General features: G+C 45.0%; 1 protein-coding gene across 3 annotated transcripts in view; it reads right to left on the bottom strand.

Annotated features, from left to right (window-relative positions):
• The window catches only part of LOC147701307 (putative methyltransferase DDB_G0268948), a 214,079-nt gene that overhangs the window by 182,370 nt on the left and 12,309 nt on the right, over positions 1-19,400 (bottom strand). For all 3 annotated transcript variants that reach the window (XM_086928622.1, XM_086928620.1, XM_086928621.1), the window contains exons 2-3: positions 8,041-8,151; positions 7,466-7,626 (exon numbers count right to left, since the gene is read on the bottom strand). In XM_086928622.1, coding sequence (XP_086784748.1) covers positions 7,466-7,626; positions 8,041-8,151 — 272 coding nt within the window. The remainder of the gene's footprint in view (positions 1-7,465; positions 7,627-8,040; positions 8,152-19,400) is intronic.

Below are 19,400 nucleotides of genomic sequence, written 5' to 3'. Positions count from 1 at the left end.
AAGTGATCTTGCTGACTTTTATTGGTAAATAATACTAATAAAAGATACTTTTATTGTGAATACATCACCCCACTAACCTCATTCTATTGTCCATAGGTACCTCCCATTTACTGACGAAGACCCCACTCTCAAGGAGCAAAGTTTCCTGTTTTCTATAGGGGTTGAACCATTGACATTTTTCTGTTGTATTGTCAAACAGGGATGACAGAGATTCGATATCTGCAACAATTCAGGTTATGATTTGTCATATATGTGCTGGCCAGTCGTCTGGCTGGATAGGTTGTAAATATTAATTGCTGATGTATATATGAGCACTACCTTCCCTTTTCACATCACTATCACAAATCCCTCCCATGCACCTGCCACCCCACCCTTTGTGCGCCTGTTTTTTCAAAAAATTGTTTACATGTGAAATAGTTTGTACCTTATAACTTGATTTACTCCGGTTTTGTTATGAAATAAAATCCCAACCATTTTTGGTACAATTTAATGGTGATGTCTGATCTTTGATTAGATAAAAAGGATCCTTTCCTTATTTATATGTGGTTTGACTGTTCTACACTGGGACACTTACTTTTGTGTACTCTCATATAAGGCATTAGTGAGGGAAATATATAGTGCGCCATCTCATCCAGAGAATCCCAATAAGCCCACTCCCTGGTTAATTACAAAAAAGTTGATGTGTTTCACACCCACCTCCAATTCAGGGTTCTTTTAAAGACATGGAACAGGAGGACAGTTCTCCTCAGTTGCTTATATTTCTTTTTATTCCTCGATTTCTTTTCTTTCTGAAATATAACCGGTTGTTTGATGGAATCTGGCCACATATCACTGGGTCCGTTCTCAGTACATTATCCTCTGGGATATTGGATGTAGTCTTCCAAATGTATTTGCACGTCGTGGTCATCTCTAGATTTGTTTTTTGATTATTTGCAGTCAAACACTCGTAATGCTCTCAGTCTCTTTATAAAAGTGGCATTGTCAGAATTGAGACTTAATGGTAATTCGACTTTACCATGAAGGAGGATTTGAAATTTCAATTCATTTGTGCAAAACATGATATTCTTCTCTGCTCATAATCTAAAGTTACCTATTATTAAATAGAATGAGGGAAAATTATTTTACCCAATGGGAGAGATAGGCCTTACAGTAGTGAAAACATATGTAGGAATTTTTCACTACCAGGAAATCTAAAACAAACCCAGAAGTGCTTGATTTCAAATACAATGCATCCTACCCTATGAGCCTTTTGGACCTCCCTTAGGGGTGACATGTTTATTGAAAACATCTGACAGATCCAGGACCTGCTGACCTTCAGGAGACTTTTCAAGACCTGGCTGTTCGAGCAGTAACTGCACCCCCAACCGCCGCTCAATGCCTTGAGACCCGCATGGGTTATTAGCGCACTCTACAAATAAGGAATTCATTGATTGAAAAGGCTTTTTTGTGCCTGGCAAAGGATTGATTTGCCAGGTCGATTTGGCAGTTTCACACTGCACTTCAGGCTGCAATGGCAGGCCTGAGAAAATCTTGAAGGACTACTTTAGTGGGAGGTACAATGAGTGTTGCAGGCCCATTATTAGCATTTAATTTACAGGCCTCGGGTACATGTATTACTACTTTGCTAAGGACGTACAAGTAAATGAAATGTGGCAATCAGGTGTAGGATTATTTTGCTGTGTTTAAAGGAGACAACACAAGCATTTTAGCACTGGCTATCGGTGGTAAAATTCTAATGCCAGCAATCTTCTTACACCTTTCAATTAATAGTAGCATTTTGAAAAGCAGCTTCAGATGTGCTTTTCTTTACATTTTCATATGACGGACCTACTTCTAGTTTAATATTATGTATCTCTACCCTTTACCTCTGCTTGCAATAAGAGGAATGCAAGATGCGAAAGACTCATATTGCGGCCATAAAAAGATTCCAAACTTCTGCAATGTCTGTAGTATTGGCATTATGAAACAAAAAACTGTATCTCTGTTTCCAAGGTAAGATTACTAGTTTTGTATAGCAATAGAATCTTATCCATCACCCATCTCGTCACTGTTCGAGGGCAGTCAATTAAGAAGCAGAGTTATCAGAAAAGGTAATAATTAACACCATGAGGCACACGGAATATGTATCAAGCTAATTCAGTGCAGTGCACAGTTTAAAGAACAGAGCAGGCTTCTTTTCTTGACTCATGAGTTTATTTCTCAATAAGTATGGCCTTTTCTTGTGTGATCTCCTCGGAGCATAAGGCAACATGTGTTTAGTCATTGGAATTGGGGCGGGGGGAAGGCGGGGGGAGTAGCCCTACTTTTTTATGAAGGATATACAATTTCAAAGATCCTGTGGAAGCAGTCCTCTCTTGTAATCCTAAGCAGCTACATGAACCTAGAAAAATTATTTGTTACTTTTCATGTTGACAGCACTAGGATTTACAAGAATTCAAACCTGGAGACAGTAAAAAATGTAAAATCTCCACCTATTACCATAATGCCTGGTAGATTGCACCGTTCCTGCTCTATAGTTTGAAGTGGCTCAACAATATAAAATCTAAGACCATAGTTTAAAAAACTAATTGGCACAATCAATTAAAAGAGGACTTTGTCAGTAAGGGGCGTAATGTATGTTATGTCAAAATTCATAGCTTGCCCACTAGGAGCGGTAGCTGATAAAAAAATAAAACTGGGAGGGCCTTCTTAGAGTTTTGCTGATGTATAGCTCTGTCGCAAATGTGTCAGGGTCACGTACTCAGCATTATAAGCGTATTATAGCCAATGGCACTTTTGTTATAGTGGATGGACTATTCCCCAAATTTTGATGTGGTATCCGGTCCCTTAAACATTAAATAGGGCCAAAAGTTTCTTCAGACAATATTAGAGCCAATAGGGAAAACTACGCAGGGGTTGTGGTGTCTATGATTTATAGGAAAAGCATGCAGTGAAATATCATAGACCCCCGAAAGTTCATTTCTTTAGAAATTCTAAAAGTCCTCTAAAGATCTGCAACTGATTCCATCACCTACCTATGTGCATGGTGTATGTCTTCTGCCTAAATCACAGAATCATTGAAGAGATCAGTGAATAATTAACAGATCAACATCTGTCAAACTTAAATAACCTATGCTTTGAGGATTTTAAGTTGAATTTGAACAATTTCCGCCCCAAATTACTAAACTGCTTCCACTTAAATCAAGCCATTAAATCTCCTTCACAAACAAGAAGAAAGATTTTGGCCTTACGGCTTGAGTTAGAGAGTGGTGGACATGGTACTCTGTCACAAATGTGAAGGATTACCCTGTCTGCCAAACCCTTAATTCACATGACTTATTTACAGATGGGCGGACTCCAAACTTCCCGTTGGCGGAACACTCATTGACCATTTGAGGAGGCTTTCTGTTGATAAAGGACATAACACCATCTACCCTCTTTGGGACGAATGATGACATTTTTTCCATTTGGTCAGGGCCGCAATCCATTCGCCCACCATGCCACATCAATTATTTGGACGCAGCCATATGTAAATCAGCCTGGACTATGCTCCAATCGGAACAGTCCAGCCAGAACTGCCAGGCCAGGTACTCCCTTAAATGGGGCACAAAAGACCTGCTTTGTCCTGATTAGGGCTTATTAGTTGTGTATGGCTTGGTTCCAGTGGCACAATTAGCACATTACCCTTGTCTGGGCCTACCTGTCACACTTAAGGTGTCGAATGAAGCAACAACAAGGTGGCTGCATGGTGGTCCATTATTTTTGCCCACTGTGCCATGCCATCGGAGTTTGGTCACAACCATATGGTAAACAGAATGACTCTGCTCCACTAAAAACAGGCCAGCCCAAACTGCAAGGCCAGGTCCTCCCTGAACCAGAACAAAAGCAATCCAAGACCGGGTTAGCACTGATTAGGGTTAATTAGTCTGATACAGCTCGGTTCCAGTGGCACAATAAGCACAGGAACCACATATGTGCATAATGTTGCACTCAACATGACAACAGCAATGTATTGCTGCAGCAAAAATTACTATCTACCCACTTCAATCAAATGTACATATATATATCTTCAAGTCCTTGGTCTCACAATGGAAATTATAATCGAGTTATCGGTATTCTGGCAAAAATATACATGGTTCAATTATAGACCATTACAACAAATATAGGTAGAATGCTGTTGTATCATAGAGCTCTGCTTGATATTGTTTTTTTAGTGTCAAACAATTTGACCTTGTATACTAAATTCCTAAACAGAAATGTAGAGCTTACTTTAAAATACTAAAAAATGGCATTCTGAAAAGACAGAAAATTGAATGTGAAATATTTTTTATTTTATTTTTCCAGACTTGTTTAAATCGGTCTGGCTACTTCACACTTAAATTCATTCTTGGCAGGCCTGTTGTGGGTATCATCAGACGGATGTTGCCCACCTCTGGCATACTCATGGTCCACAGTCAATAATGACAATTATTGGTACAATGTACCTTTTCTCAGCATGATGGTGTTCACCATGGAAGAATATTGGCTTTGGTATACAGTTAGAAGTAATCTTTAGCATATTATGGGCACCCTGGCATTAATGGAGTCCTTTCATTGTAGGTGGTCGTGGTGCAATTGTGCAAATCACCAACATATTTTGGTAATTATTGACATTAGTCATTTTTTACATCGTAAATAAAAATAACACAGCATAAGATTGGTGGGCTACACTGTATACTCACCTGTCCTGGCCCTTTAGTCCCTCCCCCCCATTCAATCTGTGAATTTTTCCCTCATCATTGGAAATCTAGCTATTTTGTTCGACGTCCGATGGAGCTACCTGGTTTAGCTATAGGGGAGACGGGAAGCATTGTTTACAACGCGGTGTTCACACCGCAGTGCCTTTACAACGTTGCCATTGCAACGCAAGTCGTTACTATGACTTGCACTGGATGGCGCTGTTGGACAAGGAATGTTGTAATTTTATATTCCAACACCTGCCCTACTGTTACGTGGACTGGTGTTGGAATAGAAAATTATAATATTCCAAAATCCGCGCCCTCCAACGCAAGTCGTTGTAACGACTTGCGTTGTAATGCCCGCAATGTCAAGTACCGTGATCTAAAAGATTGCGTTGTACTGACATACATCCGGGCGAAAGGCCGGGGATTCACTCCCTGGACGTCACCTACCCAGTCGGTCTTTTGACAAACTTCCTTTCATCTCTCTTGTCGTCTCCTCTTGCTTCCTCCCTCTTTTTATTTCTCTCATTCTCTCCTCTCTCAATGCATTGAGACTGCCCTATTCTGTCTGATGCCCAATGGAGCTACCTGGCTTAACTATAGGGGAAATGGGCCGTGGATTACTTACATTGGTCGTCACCTACCCAGTTGGTCTTTAGACAGACTTCCTTTCGTCTCTACTGTTGTCTCTTCCATTATCCTCACTTTATCAACTCCCCTACTATCCACTACTTCTCTCTCTCCTTTCTCTCCTCTCCTATTGTTTTGCTGATTGTTTGATATAATGTGTAATTGTTGATCTTTTTCTGTTATATTGTTGAACCACATTGTTGCACTTCCTTTCGTCTCTCCTGTCGTCTCCTCCCGCATCCTCCCTCTCTCACTTCCCTCTATTTATGTCTCTCCTCTTTTCTCTCAATGTATTGAGACTGAACTATTCGGTCTGATGCCCGATGGAGCTATCTGGTTTAGCTATAGGGGAGATGGGCCGTGGATTCTCTCCTTGGCCGTCACCTACCCAGTCGGGCTTTAGACAGACTTCCTTTCGTCTCTCCTTGTTGTCGCTTCCCTTATCCTCCCTCTCACACCTCCCCTGCCCCTCCACCACTTTTATCTCTCCTTTCCCACCTCTCCTAATTGTATTGCCTATTTTTTGATGTATTGTGTAATTGCTGATCTTTTTCTGTTACGTTGTTGATTCTCTTGTAAAGCGCTCTGATACCTTCGGGTCTAGCCAGCGCTATATAAAACTCTTTAAATAAAATAAAAATAAAATAGGTGATGTTTAGGGATTCATGTGCATGTAAACGAATGGGAGTTTATAGCTCTACAATAGCAATGCTTGAATATGCTAGAAATTGATTTTATTTTCCTGCCATGTAGAGAGTATTGTAATGGCATTTCTAACTTCTAGATTAAACTCAAATTTGAGAGCTAATTCAAACTGAATTAGAGAAATGTATTGCTGATATTGTTTTACTGGAGCCAGAGTGCACTGACTGATGCTGTTGTGACGTTTACTGTAATATGTAACCTATATGGATGCATTTCATCATCTATATATAAATGCGACATGCTATGTTCACTCAGGCTATCTGATGCCTACCCTTGTAAAAAAACCAAAACATGTATACTGTGTAGTAAGTTTAATAACTATGTATAACTATATGGTTTCTGTAGCATGCATGGTAAAAGTCTACTATCTTGCTCGTCTCTTATACCTTACGAGTACATTTGCAGATACATGACTGACAAACTACTTAAAAGTTGAAGATAGAGAAATGAAAGGAAGTGAAATGTAGAAGTGATGAAAGAGGTTAAATTGAGCACATGTGACATAGTAACCACACCTTTTTACTTTAGAACCAGGGCCAACATTCTGTGGTTCTAGACCAACAACGTAATCTACCTGAGTCTAAATATGTGAAATGTATTTGTGTTATACTTACTTGATGCGCACATTCTTGTAGCTTGGCTCCCTTCCCTCCCCCCATGTAATGTACAGTGCCCCATTGCTTCTTTAGCTAGGTTTGCACTATGTGGACGGCAACACATATATGCATATTGTTTTATTGTTATTTTTTATATGTGATAGGCCATGTGAAACTGCAAACTCAGGTATTTTGATCTGCCTATAATAACTATGTCAGCCTGTAGGAAACAAATACTGACAAAGTTACCCATTTTGACAACGCTATTGAAGATTAATGCAACAAGTGAATCGCCCCCTCGAAGATGACTTTAAAACCTTCGACCTTTTAGACAGCCTATACAACATCGTGTCCTATATTGCACCATTTGTCTCCACTTTAAAAATCATTTCTTGAAGCAGAGAGTAGCTGCCAACACTGTCTTTACTCACCTTGCTAGCCTGCTCAGTGCAGCCCAGGGTAGATATTTATGGTGCACCAATTTCAAAGCTCACAAGCTACCACAGGATATTAATGTCACAGCAGTTTGAAAGATCTCCACCTACCACTGACCATGACATATATTAAGGATTCTGTTAACCTCAGCCAGACTCATAGAAATACCTTCCCAAATGTTTTACCGATGATAGTAAATGTTTCTAATGGAAATATTTATGGTTCTGATCATTTTGTAAGAAATATATTTTGATGACATATACAATTCCACTTCTAGAGGTGTCACTTGATGTTTTCATTTTAGGCGGTCTGACTCTAAATTTCATAAGGGTGCAGCATGGATGAAAATGTGTGCTTCACATAGAATTTAGACTCTCGCAGGTATACATCTTAACTTACAGATAGGACACATTGGAAGGTGAACCAACACGCTTGGCCTCCTCTATCTGAGCTTCGCTGATATCAATCCCAATCACCTTCTGAAAATGAGCAGCTAAGACATTTGTGGCCTGTCCACTGCCACAACCGACGTCCACTGCCAGTTCAAAGGGTCTTCCCTTCTGCAAAAGGTAGAGTCTGGGGTGAAATATCAGACAAAATGCTTCCGTGGACAGTATATACATTGCTGTGTCACGGTATCTCAGTTTTCTGGTGACAGGCAGTGACAACAAATGTGTATTCGATCTCAATTCAGCTATGTAACCTCAAATGTTTTACTGTGTAGGATGTGTACACAAGTATTTTTATAAAATCAAGCAACTCCTTTAGTACTCTTCAATAAATCTTTAATCAACAAACCCAACTTAGTTTATTCTAAACAATGTCATCAAGTAATGCTATACTACATTAGTTGCTTTTTGACCTATTGGAACTGAGCTTTCAACTAGAAAATACTGTGCAAAATGCAATTATTTTGCGTTTTCAAAATTTTTAATAATATTACTCTTCATCCTCAGCTCTAATTTGCCTCTTACCTTCTCTTCCAGGTAGGACAGGATCACATCATGTACCTTCTTAGGTGCAAGGATCATGTGTTTCTGGTAGATTGATGCATGTTCCTTAGTTTCAAAGAATCGGAATGCCATCTGGAGTGGCAAAGAAAAAAGAATAAACAATAAGAATATAAATCCGAGCCAGTGGACTAGAGAGGTAATTGAGAAAATGACAAAGAGGGAAATGAGTCACTAACAATGAATCCCTTAGATGACCCCATCTGCCATTGCCTGACATCCAGGAGGGCTTTATAAGAATCTCTGATGCTTGCACCAGAGGTTGTCTTTCAGAGCGATCAAGGGAGGGGGCCAAAGTGGAATCTTGCCTGCTTCAGCCCTAACCCCTTGCCACGCGCATTTGTAACATCAGCAAGCTGATTTAACAAACCCCCACTGGAGCAGAAGGGCAGCAGGTTACTTTTTTTGAGGGGTTGGGTTTATAGGGTGCAAACTTGACCTGAAAGTATCAGATCGCTTTACACGAGAACCAGTTGCGTTACAGGAGGACACATTCATTAGTAAACTGCTCATTCATCTGTGGGATTTTCTTTGGCCAGGAAGCCTCCCCATGTCTAAATGATAAACTACAATCCATGAGAAGGAAGACCAGAAGACAGCATAGGGTTGCATAGATATCTTTTGCACTGGGCACCCCCTATTTTTTTGTTGACTGGTACTGGTGGTAACTGACTGATTGTCCCTGGCCTCTACCTAGCCAGGCCCATGGCCAGTGTTATGGTGCAAACTCCTAGAATACAGTAAAACCACCTTCACACACTGAGGTACAATAGGAGTTCGGATACCCCTATTATTGGCATGACCTCCCCTATAAGGCCCTAGTACATAATAGCAAAAAAAATAATTGATGAACAGAATACAGAACAATGTCATACATTCACCCCAGTACAGAAATCTAGGCCTAAAAGCATTGCTGTCTTTGCTCCCCATGCCATTATAGTTTGAGCCGAGCCTTATGCAAATCAGTCTTGACCCTGCACCCAATGGGAACAGTCCAGTTTGAACTGCCATGCCAGGTCCTCCCTGGATTAGAAACAAGCATCCTAGGATCGGTGTTGGGGTTTCACCACTAATTAGCCAGGAAGCTTGGCTCCAGTGGCATGGAGAGCACAGGACCCACATCTGGGCATACCCGTCCCACTTTGGGTGACGGATGCAAAAAAGAATAGATGGACAGAATGCAGAACAATATCATACATTCACCCCAGTACAGAGATCTAGGCCTAATTCAATTGTTTTTTTGCTCCGCATGCCGTTCCAGTTTGAACCCAGCCATATGCAAATCAGTCTTGACCCTGTGCCCAATAAGAACAGTCCAGCCTGAAGTGCCAAGCCAGGTTCTCCCTGGAATGGAAACAAGCATCCTCGGACTGGTTTCACCACTCATCAGCCTTGATAGCTTGACTACAGTGCTCACTTTGCCACTGGATTCAAGCTAGTCTGCCTGATGAAAGGTGTTACCCCGAAACCGGTCCGTGGACGGTTGTTTCCAGTCATGGGAAAACCTGGCTTGGCAGTTCTGGCTGGACTGTGGCCATAAGGAGCAGAGTCAAGACTGATATGCATATGGCTGGGTCTGAATTGGGGTGGCGAAATGAGCTAAGGAACGATGAGGGGTTCAACCCAGATCTGTGACTGGGGGAAGAGTGTCTGAAAAGTTTCAGCTCTCCATCCATCATCTCTTTGTGTTTGCTTTGTTCGCCCTAAGTTGGCAGGGTATGTCCAGACGAGGGTCCCTTGCTCACTTTGCCACTAGATTCAAGCTAGCCTGGCTGATATGGGATGTTACTCCGAAACCGGTCCCAGGATGCTTGTTTCTGGGCAAAGGAAGACATGGCTTTGCAGTTCGGGCTGGACTGTTAACAAAAGGAACAGAGTCAAGACTGATTTGCATATGTCTGGGTCTGAACTGAACCATCACCGCCACGCGCCTGCCCCTAGTACAACGGCCGGAAGTGGGTGAGGACTTGGAAGCACGGGAGAGAGGACTAGCAGCGCTACCGTCCAGATAGTGAGAGGCCAGTGCGTTGCGCTGCTGCATGTGCGACAGGACACGTGAGACATTGTTCATATAGTGTGGCAACATCAAGGAGGTCCTGGGATAAACGGATGACAGAGGCATCTTTCCAAGACCAAAGACTTGCTGAGCACACTGGGCAGTAGGAGCGGCGTGAGGGCACTGCCATAAATGTACCGTCATCCCAGGACAGAGAACCATCGATTAGAAGACCGAGCATACTTTGGAGACTGGTTTTTCTGCACCGAAGGGAGGACCAAAACATCTGCGGAAACATACCTGCAAGGTAAACCTGTGCTAGTGCGCTGCAGCGGAAATGAGGAAACCGGATACCCGATAACCCAAGCTGAACTTTGAAGCGGGGAAAAAGGCAAACAAACCCACGCAAGATGATCAAGACTCTGAGTCTGTGGCGCACACAAGTGGGGGAGCTACTTCTCAAGCATCGGAAATTAACAATATCTTACAGGAGATGCGGCAGGGTTTTGCGACAGTGGTGGACAAGGTGGACCGTATGTCATCCAGGATGGATGCTATTGCACATAAGCTCGAAGTTCACGATGAGTGCATCAAGGAGGCGGAGAGATGCATATCTGATGCTGACGATGTCACCGCAGGTCATACTGTGCAGCTATCGAGGATGGAGAAGATCTTGCGAACAATAGCGGCCAAGAATGGGGACTTGGAAGCCCGCAGTAGACGTAATAATATCCGTGTCGTACGAGTACCAGAGTCAACTAATACAGGCAGAATGGAGGACTTCTTCGAGAAGATGCTAATTGGGCCCATCGGGAAAGAGGCACTCTCCTGGCAGTTTATAGTAGAACAGGCACATGGGACACTTGGACCGTGCTCGACAACCCCCTCCCCCTCACCCCCCAAGGAAGAGAGGCGCAAATTCATAGAGGTCAAGACAAAGCTTAGAGCAGCACAAATAGACTACGCATTACTATACCCGGTGAAACTCAGGGTCACGCACCAGGGAAAACAGATTCTTCGCGAACCCGCAACAAGCGTAGGACTATCTCTGATCATTAAAATGCGCGGCTCGGGGTGAAGTAGGCCCGGGTGCAGCGCAGCAGCATGAACACGATGCCAACAACAAGGATATGTAATGATTAATTCCTAGTACCAATTACGTTACCTATCAGTTAAGTGGCAAGAGAACTATGGAGTATCAGCACACAGAACGGCCGAAGTGAGGTGAGAAGGTTCCAATTGTATCATTTGCTGTTATGTTATTCAAGGTCCAGGCTCTGCATCCCCCTCCCTGTGGAACAAGACAACACCAGGGGGAGGCTTGTACAGAGCGGGGAGACTGCGTGGTTATATTAATATTATCACGTGGAATGTGAGGGGTATGGGCGACCCTAGGAAGAGAAGACATATTATCCTACTTAGATAGACAGAAAGTGCATATTGCTATGCTACAGGAAACACATCTGGCATGCCAGAAACAAGATACTTTCGCTGCTAGATGGGAGGAGCACAGAATATTCTCCTCATACTGATATGGATTAAAAAAACAGGTCCCCTTCCGACTGGAAGGCGCTACATGGGACTCGGAGGGACTTTACTGTCTTGCGTGGGGCCGGATGGGCAACACGTCAGTTACGCTTGCATGCTGCTATGGACCGAACACAGATGACCCTGGGTTCTTCAACACAATATGGGCTAAGATTTTCGAGATAGACTCCACTCATTTTTTACAGGGAGGGAACTTTAATGTGACATATTGCCCCAGGCTGGACAGATCACACCCTGCTCCACATCACTTCACTAAAGCGCAGGCAGTGCTTCAAGACATAGTGGCTGCCTACCAGTTGGTGGTCGCCTGTAGACATACTCATCCAAGTGGGAAGGAAAGCATGCATTTTACTGTGCATGCGCAAACATGGGCTCGCTTAGACTTTTTTTGTGTCCAGGGGACTGGCTCCTGCGATAGTTAAAGTACAACACTTAGCTAGAACCTACTCTGATCACGTGCCAATAGTACTGGAAACTCTCCCCAGCTGACTTAACACACCACGCAGTCCTTGGAGACTACATGCCCCTATCCTGCTCTATACGGTATTCCAGGAGGAGCTGCGAGAGGAGATAGAGGTCTTCTTTGCCTGCAATAAAGACACAGTCGATAGTGTGGAAATGGTCTGGGAAGCGTTTAAGATCACAATCAGAGGTTATTGTATAGCCAAGGGGGCCAGAGTACTTAGGGATATATTGAACACCCTGTGGACATTAGAAATAGACCTTAAAAAGCTGGAAATGGAACTGGCGGAGAGCCCAAGGGGCACAACACAAGCAGCTTTCAGACAGAAACTCACAGACTATATGGAGTAGGCTCGGAGGGAGGTGCAGTTTCGGGGGCAAACATTGGATAGCTCGGCAATTTGGTGAAGGGGAGAGGCCTGACAAGGGGCTGGCACAAAAGATAAGGCAACCCAGTTGCAATAATTATATAACGGAATTGGCAGGTTCAGACGGGGAGCACTGCAGAGAGACACCTACTATAGTTAATACCTTCTCGAAGCATTATAAAGCACTCTACACCACAACTAGAATGAATATACTTGAGTGCCTGCCGAGTGCCAGCAGGCTGGCTAGGCGACCGGCAGAGAGCATTTCTATGTGCAACGTTTGAAACAGATAAGGTACGGAAGGCTATAATGGTCTGGGATACTTTATTGTGTATGGTTATTTAAAACCTTTACAGTATAAAAGAGAGGAAAATCGGTTAATAAAACATGAGTCAAGTTTGTGCGTGTTAAGACGATGATTCCATTCTTAAAAAAAATTTTTTTTTAAACATGGTGAGGTATCCTGAAAAAGCCCACCTTGGACCCTAGGATACTAAAAAACTTCCATCCTATTTCCCTTCTTCCTGCACCCGCTAAGCTGCTCGAGGCCCATCTTAATCACCATCTGAGTGCCTTCCTTGATAACTCGTGCCTGCTAGATCCTTCTCAGCATGGTTTCCGGAAGGCACACAGCACAGAATCAGAGCTTACAGTGGCAGTCAATAACATCCGCGCCAAGGTCGACAGTGGTCAGACGACTCTTCTGATCCTGCTCGACCTTACAGCCACCTTTGACACACTGTCTCCCACGATTCTGACCACCCGTCTCAGTGAGATGGGAGTGGATGGACCCACCCTGAGCCTTTTAACATCTTTTCTTAGTCAGCATGAACAAAGGGTTAAACTGGGGGACTTCCTCTCCTCAGTCAAGCATTTGCAATGTGGGGTCCATCAGGGCTCATCTTTGAGCCCTACCCTTTTCAATATTTATGTGGCCCCACTTGTTAGGCTTGTAAGATCCTTTGGTTTGGAAGTCCTGTCGTACGCTGACGACACTCTGGATAGCTTGATTCCAGTGGACAGAATGCAGAACAATGTCTTACATTCACCCCAGTACACAGATCTGGGGTCTGCACATCACTGGAGTCAAGCTATCCAGGCTGAAGAAGGCTGATAGCCAGAAACCGGTCCTTGGATGCTTGATTCCGGTCTAGGAAAGACATGGGGCAGATGTATCAAGATTCCGATTAGCGAATTCTAAATAGCGATTTTTTGCGAATCGCTATTTAAAATTCGCAAAATGGAATGTATGTACAAAATCGCTATTTTTTAGTGATTTCTTTATATTCTTTTTTTGCGAATTCGCATTTTGCGAAAACGCAAATAAGGAATAATTTCCAATGCATTCCTATGGGCCAGGAGGCCCATAGGAATGATAGTGCAATAATTCTCAAATTGTGAATTCGCAATTTGCTAATCGCAATTTGAGAATTATTTCAAGGGTGCAGGGGTGTCTCAAAGACACCCTGCTGCACCCCTGAAATTTACATGTGTGTGCATGTGGCGCACATAATGCCCTATGGGCATGTATGTGCCTTACATGCCACCCTTACAAATGCCAAATAGGGCATTCTTTAAAGAAATCGCAAATTACCACCAACTACAAGTTGGTGGTAATTTGCGATTTCTTAACACAAAATCGCAATTTAAAAAAGTTACATACATATCATTTAAGGAATCGCAAAATTTGCGATTCCTTAAATGCTATGGCAAAATTAGGAATCGCAAATTATTGCGATTCCTTAAATTGCGTTTTTTTCTTACGTATGAAAAAATGCTAAAAGGCCGTTTGCGAGTCGCAAAAGCCTTGATACATCTGGCCCATGGCTTGGTAGTTTGGGCTGGACTGTTCCCATGAGGCACAGGGTCAAGGCTGATTTGCATATAGCCATTGTCTGACCTCGTGTGGTGTGGAGTGCAAAAAAAAGATGGATTTAGGCCCAGATCTTTGTACTGGGGTGAATGTAAGCCATTGTTCTAATTCTGTCTATCAACTGTGTTTTTTGCAATTTTCACCCCGAGTGGGCTGGGTATGCTCAGACATGAGTCCCAGGCTCTCCACATCACTGGAGTCAAGCTATCCAGGCTGAAGAAGGCTGCTAGCCAGAAACCGGTCCTTGGATGCTTGATTCCGGTCTAGGAAAGACATGGCTTGGTAGTCCGGGCTGGACTGTTCCCATGAGGCACAGGGTCAAGGCTGATTTGCACATAGCCATTGTCTGACCTAGGGTGGTGTGGAGTGCAAAAAAACGATGGATTTAGGTCCAGATCTTTGTACTGGGGTGAATGTAAGACATTGTTCTGCATTCTGTCCATCAACTGTGTTTTTTGCAATTTTTACCCACACAAGTGAGGCACCATTTTTATCGAGAGGTGGGGTAATGATAGGTGGTAGGGAATTTGCCGCTCCTCAGAGTCCAGAACTTCCATCACAGAAATGTGAGAAAAATGTATTTTTTATTCAAAGCATGATGCTTGCAAGGGCATATGCGTAAGAAAAGAAGGTCAGAGACAAACAAGTCACCACATCCTGGATTTCTCCAGGTATCTAGTATTACAAAATATGCAGGTTTGCAAGATTATTGTAGATGTTGGTTGATCAAGGGACTAAAATCTACAGCTAGCAGCATTGCAAAAAGAGGGTCAGTTTTGATGGAAAAATGTGATGTGCCATGTTGTGTTCCCTCCTTTTCTGTCACAGGCACTAGGGTTAACCAATTGGAAAAATACTAGGTGGTAGGAAATTTGTGAGTCCTCACAGATGCTAGAATTTTGCAACACAGAAATGTGAGGAAAGAATGTTTTTATTCAAACTGTGAGGTTTGCAAGGGCTTCCATGTATGAAAAGCTAGTGAGAGCCACACAACTCACCACACCCTGAATTTTCCATGTGGTCTAGTTTTCAAAACCGTGCCCCAGGGGTGGGTGTCATTTACTTAAAAGAAGCGTCCTTATAAGTAACTGAATGTATTACCAACTGTAAAGCCTATGTAGAGCCCTCAGGACTCCCACCGTCCTCTATATGTTTGCAGATTATATCAGAATAAATAGGATTGTAGTTTAAACAAGGTGAACCAGCATATATCTTTATACAATGCTGCCTTTGTACGCGAGGGGTCCCATGTGCTGCTTTCTCTAGCATTTAGAAGTCCGCACAGATTGGAAAGGGGCGACCATTCGGTCCCCCCGAACGTATGGTGGAGTACCTCGATCCCCCCGTGAGGCCATCTTGGGCGGGAGGCGAGTCTCGGCTGGTATGCCCGAAGCGGCGTAGCCGGGGCGCGCCTTTTTCCCGCCCTGGAGTGGGTTGTCCTAGACACTGACGCGGCCGGCCACGCCCAGGGAGGCAGGCGGAGGCGGGTTTACGCCCGCCCGAAGACGGATAAAAGGAGCAACAAGCCAAGAAAGCATCCTCTTGTTCCTGTGCTCTGAAGCTGCACCTCCCCGCTGCACGTGAGCTCGAGACGGAACGAAGAGCCAATTTTGAGCGTTGTAATTTTTGTCTTTGTTTTACAGATATCTTCGTTCAAGAATGCCGGGCAAGAAGGTCGGAAAGCGGGTCGGGACCGATCAGATGCTCCGCATGCTCATAAAGGAAGTAGCCGATTTGAAGAAGCAGATGGCGGTAAAGAATGGGGAGGGAGGACCGAAGCGAATCGTCGGACCAGCATTGCCGGGAGTAGTCCCTAGCGGGAGAGGCAAGAGGTCCAGGAGGGGGGCACCTGGGGGGGAGGCCCCGGTTCCCGATACACCGATAGAGGAGCCTACCCCGGTTCCGAAGGAGGGGCATCCAATCCCCGTGGTAGTCACCCCCGTGAACGGAGAGGAAATGCCTCCCGAGTTGGCGGCACAACTGGCAGCGTGGTTGGGAAAAGATAGTGAGGGCACCACGGCTGACGACGCCAGGGCAGTAATGAGACAACTGCGGGAATCTAGAGAGGCTGCGAAGGCACCATCGTCTGTTCCCCCACAGGTTCCGGTGGCTGAGATTGCAGCAGGCGCGAGTTCGGCAGCAAGTACAGCACCTAGTGCAGGTAAGCGGCTACTGCCGATTGCGGGGGAGGGGTCTGTACCCTCACGAAGGGAGAAAGTGGCCCAGCATGTTCCACTTGAAATTAAGGAAAAGATTTGGGCCGATAAGTATGTGAACATGTTTTCTTTGCTTACTGACCATTACGAGATGGAGCATGTGAAGGGCCAAAAAGAGCTTATGCATCCGAGTGTTTGGCGCGCAAAAATGGCCGCCTTTAAGGTCGACGAAAACATAGGTACTTGGGGCAGAGCGTTTGGCATTTTTACCTCCATTACGGGTGAGCGAAGGCCTGAATTGTTGACGGAGTTGCCTATTTACCAGACACGTATCATGGAGTATTCTCTAGCATACGAGGGCAATCAGTGGTTTTGTTATGACAATCTTTTTAGGAAGGCTAAGGAGCACGACCCAGCTCTAACATGGGATTGTTATGACTCCATTTCTTGGCAAAAAATGGAGAATTCAGGCATGTTAAAAGTACCATTGTCGGGGAGTAACGGGGGTGAGTCTTCCCGCCAATCCTCTGGGACACCCTTTCGGACGGGTGCAGGTAACGAGCACCACTCGAAGTCGAGTGGCAACGCAGGTAAAAAGGGGATTTGTTGGAATTTTAACAGGGGAAAATGTACAAGGCCCCAAGGGTCATGCAAGTTTAGACATGAATGTGGGGGGTGTGGACAATCCTCCCATCCTGAGACCATGTGCAGAGCCAAAACGGGTGATAACGGTGGTAGGGGAAGCGCCAAACAGGTCTGAAATAGTCCGAGGGGCGCCTTTACCTACCCCGATTGATACCATGGCAATGATTCCTTGGCTCAACGAATACCCGGACCATGTCTCCGCTGTGGTGTTGCGAGACGGTTTTTCATATGGTTTCCGCATTCCAGTGGGGGATTTTCGGGGTGAAGCAAGTTGTAAGAACCAACTGTTGGTCCTGCAGCATACGGCAGTGGTACGGGTAAAGATTGGGAAAGAGGTGACTCGAGGGCGGGTTGCCGGTCCATTCGATTTTCCACCAGTTCCTAACTTTGTTTGTTCCCCATTAGGGGTGGTCCCCAAGAAGGACCCGGGTGAGTTTAGGCTAATACATAACTTGTCAGCCCCACGAGGTCTTTCCGTGAATGATGCGATAGACCCGGAAGTGTGTTCGGTGCGGTACGCATCTTTCGATGAGGCCGTCGCCATGTTGAATCGCCTGGGGCCCGGGGCGCTGATGGCAAAATCAGACATCGAGTCAGCGTTCCGGTTGCTCCCGGTACACCCAGACGATCAGCGTCTTCTTGGTTTCATGTTTCAGGGCCGCTATTATATGAATAGATGTATGCCAATGGGATGCTCTATATCTTGTGCTTATTTTGAAAAGTTCAGTTGTTTTCTACAATGGGTATTCACAAGAAGGACGGGTTTTCAGCATGTTATGCATTATCTCGATGACTTTCTGTTCCTGGGGGCAGCCGGGGACCCGGAATGTGGACAGGCTTTAAACGAATTTTGTGCCTTAATGAAGCATTTTGGTGTGCCATTGGCACCAGGTAAGACTGTTGGCCCCTCGACTTCACTCGAGTTTCTGGGGATCGAGCTCGACTCGGAGGAAGGTTGTTTTCGGTTACCCAAAGAAAAAGTGTTAAAATTCAGGGCATCCCTTGAAACATGTATTCAAGAGTCTAAGGTAAACCTGCATCAATTGCAACAAACAGTGGGCCAGTTGAATTTTGCCCTCAGAGTAATGCCAATGGCCCGCCCCTTTTCCCGCTCGATTGCACAAGCCATGGTCGGCCTGAAGGACACCACCGCACGAGGCTCTCGGCAGAGATTCGCCAGGACATGCGCATTTGGCTGGCATTCTTGGCGGATTTCAATGGTCGAATTGTCTGGAACAAACCGGCGGTGTCCTCCGAGGAGCTGGGGCTGTGGACAGACTCGGCGGGGAGTATAGGTTTTGGGGCCATATTCGGTACGCAATGGTCGGCTCAAAAATGGCCGTCATGGTGGCACGAGTGCGGGCTGACGAGTAACATTGCTTTTCTCGAACTCTTCCCAATTTTGGTGGCCCTGAAAACATGGCCTGAGGGGTTCCGGGATCACTCTGTGGTGTTCTGGTCTGATAACATGACCGTGGTTGAGTGTATCAATAGTCAGGCAGCACGTTGCAAATGGATTCTGAGACTGCTCAAGGAAATTGTGTTATTGTGTATGCAGTTGAATGTGCTCTTTAGGGCGCGACATGTCCCGGGGGTGTTGAATCAAGCGGCTGATGCACTTTCTCGTTTCCGTATGCAGGCCTTCTGGGGTTTTCTGCCCACAGCGGACCGGGTGGCGGCACCCTTTCCCGAAGCTCTCTGGTCTCTCGGTGCCCCGAACTACAAAACCTCGTGGGAGAGAGTTTAGCACCCAGGACAAGGAAGGCATATGAAGGGGCGTTTCGTTCCTATTGGTCCTTTTTGGGTTCTGCTAGGGGGGAGCTTTGGGGCCAGGAAGAGCTTGTCGTAAAATTTTTGCTGTCTCTACATCGGGCAGGCAAATCAGTAGCTACGGCCCAGAGGCATCGGGACGCCATTTCCTTTATGGCAAGGGCTCATGGGATCCGGGACCCGACAGCGTCTTTCGTGGTGCAGAAAGCGCTACGTGGGTGGCAACGTCTGGAGGGTCGCAGAGTAGATCGGAGACACCCGATAGGCCTGGATAGGTTGGCCCTGTTGTTTTCTGTACTCCCTGCGACATGTTCATCCCGGTATGAAACAGTGTTATTCCGAGCCGCTTTTGCGCTAGCATTCCATGGGGCTATGCGGGTAAGCGAACTGGTGGCAAGGAACAAGCAGGATACGGTGGGGGGACTGTGCCGAGAGCACATTCAGGTTAAGGGGGAGACGATGACTGTCTCGTTTGTCAGGTCCAAGACCGATCAGGGTGCGATTGG

The sequence above is a fragment of the Lissotriton vulgaris genome, chromosome 7, assembly GCF_964263255.1.
Source record: "Lissotriton vulgaris chromosome 7, aLisVul1.2, whole genome shotgun sequence".
NCBI lineage: Eukaryota > Metazoa > Chordata > Amphibia > Caudata > Salamandridae > Lissotriton > Lissotriton vulgaris.
This window is presented reverse-complemented; position numbering and strand designations above follow the sequence as displayed.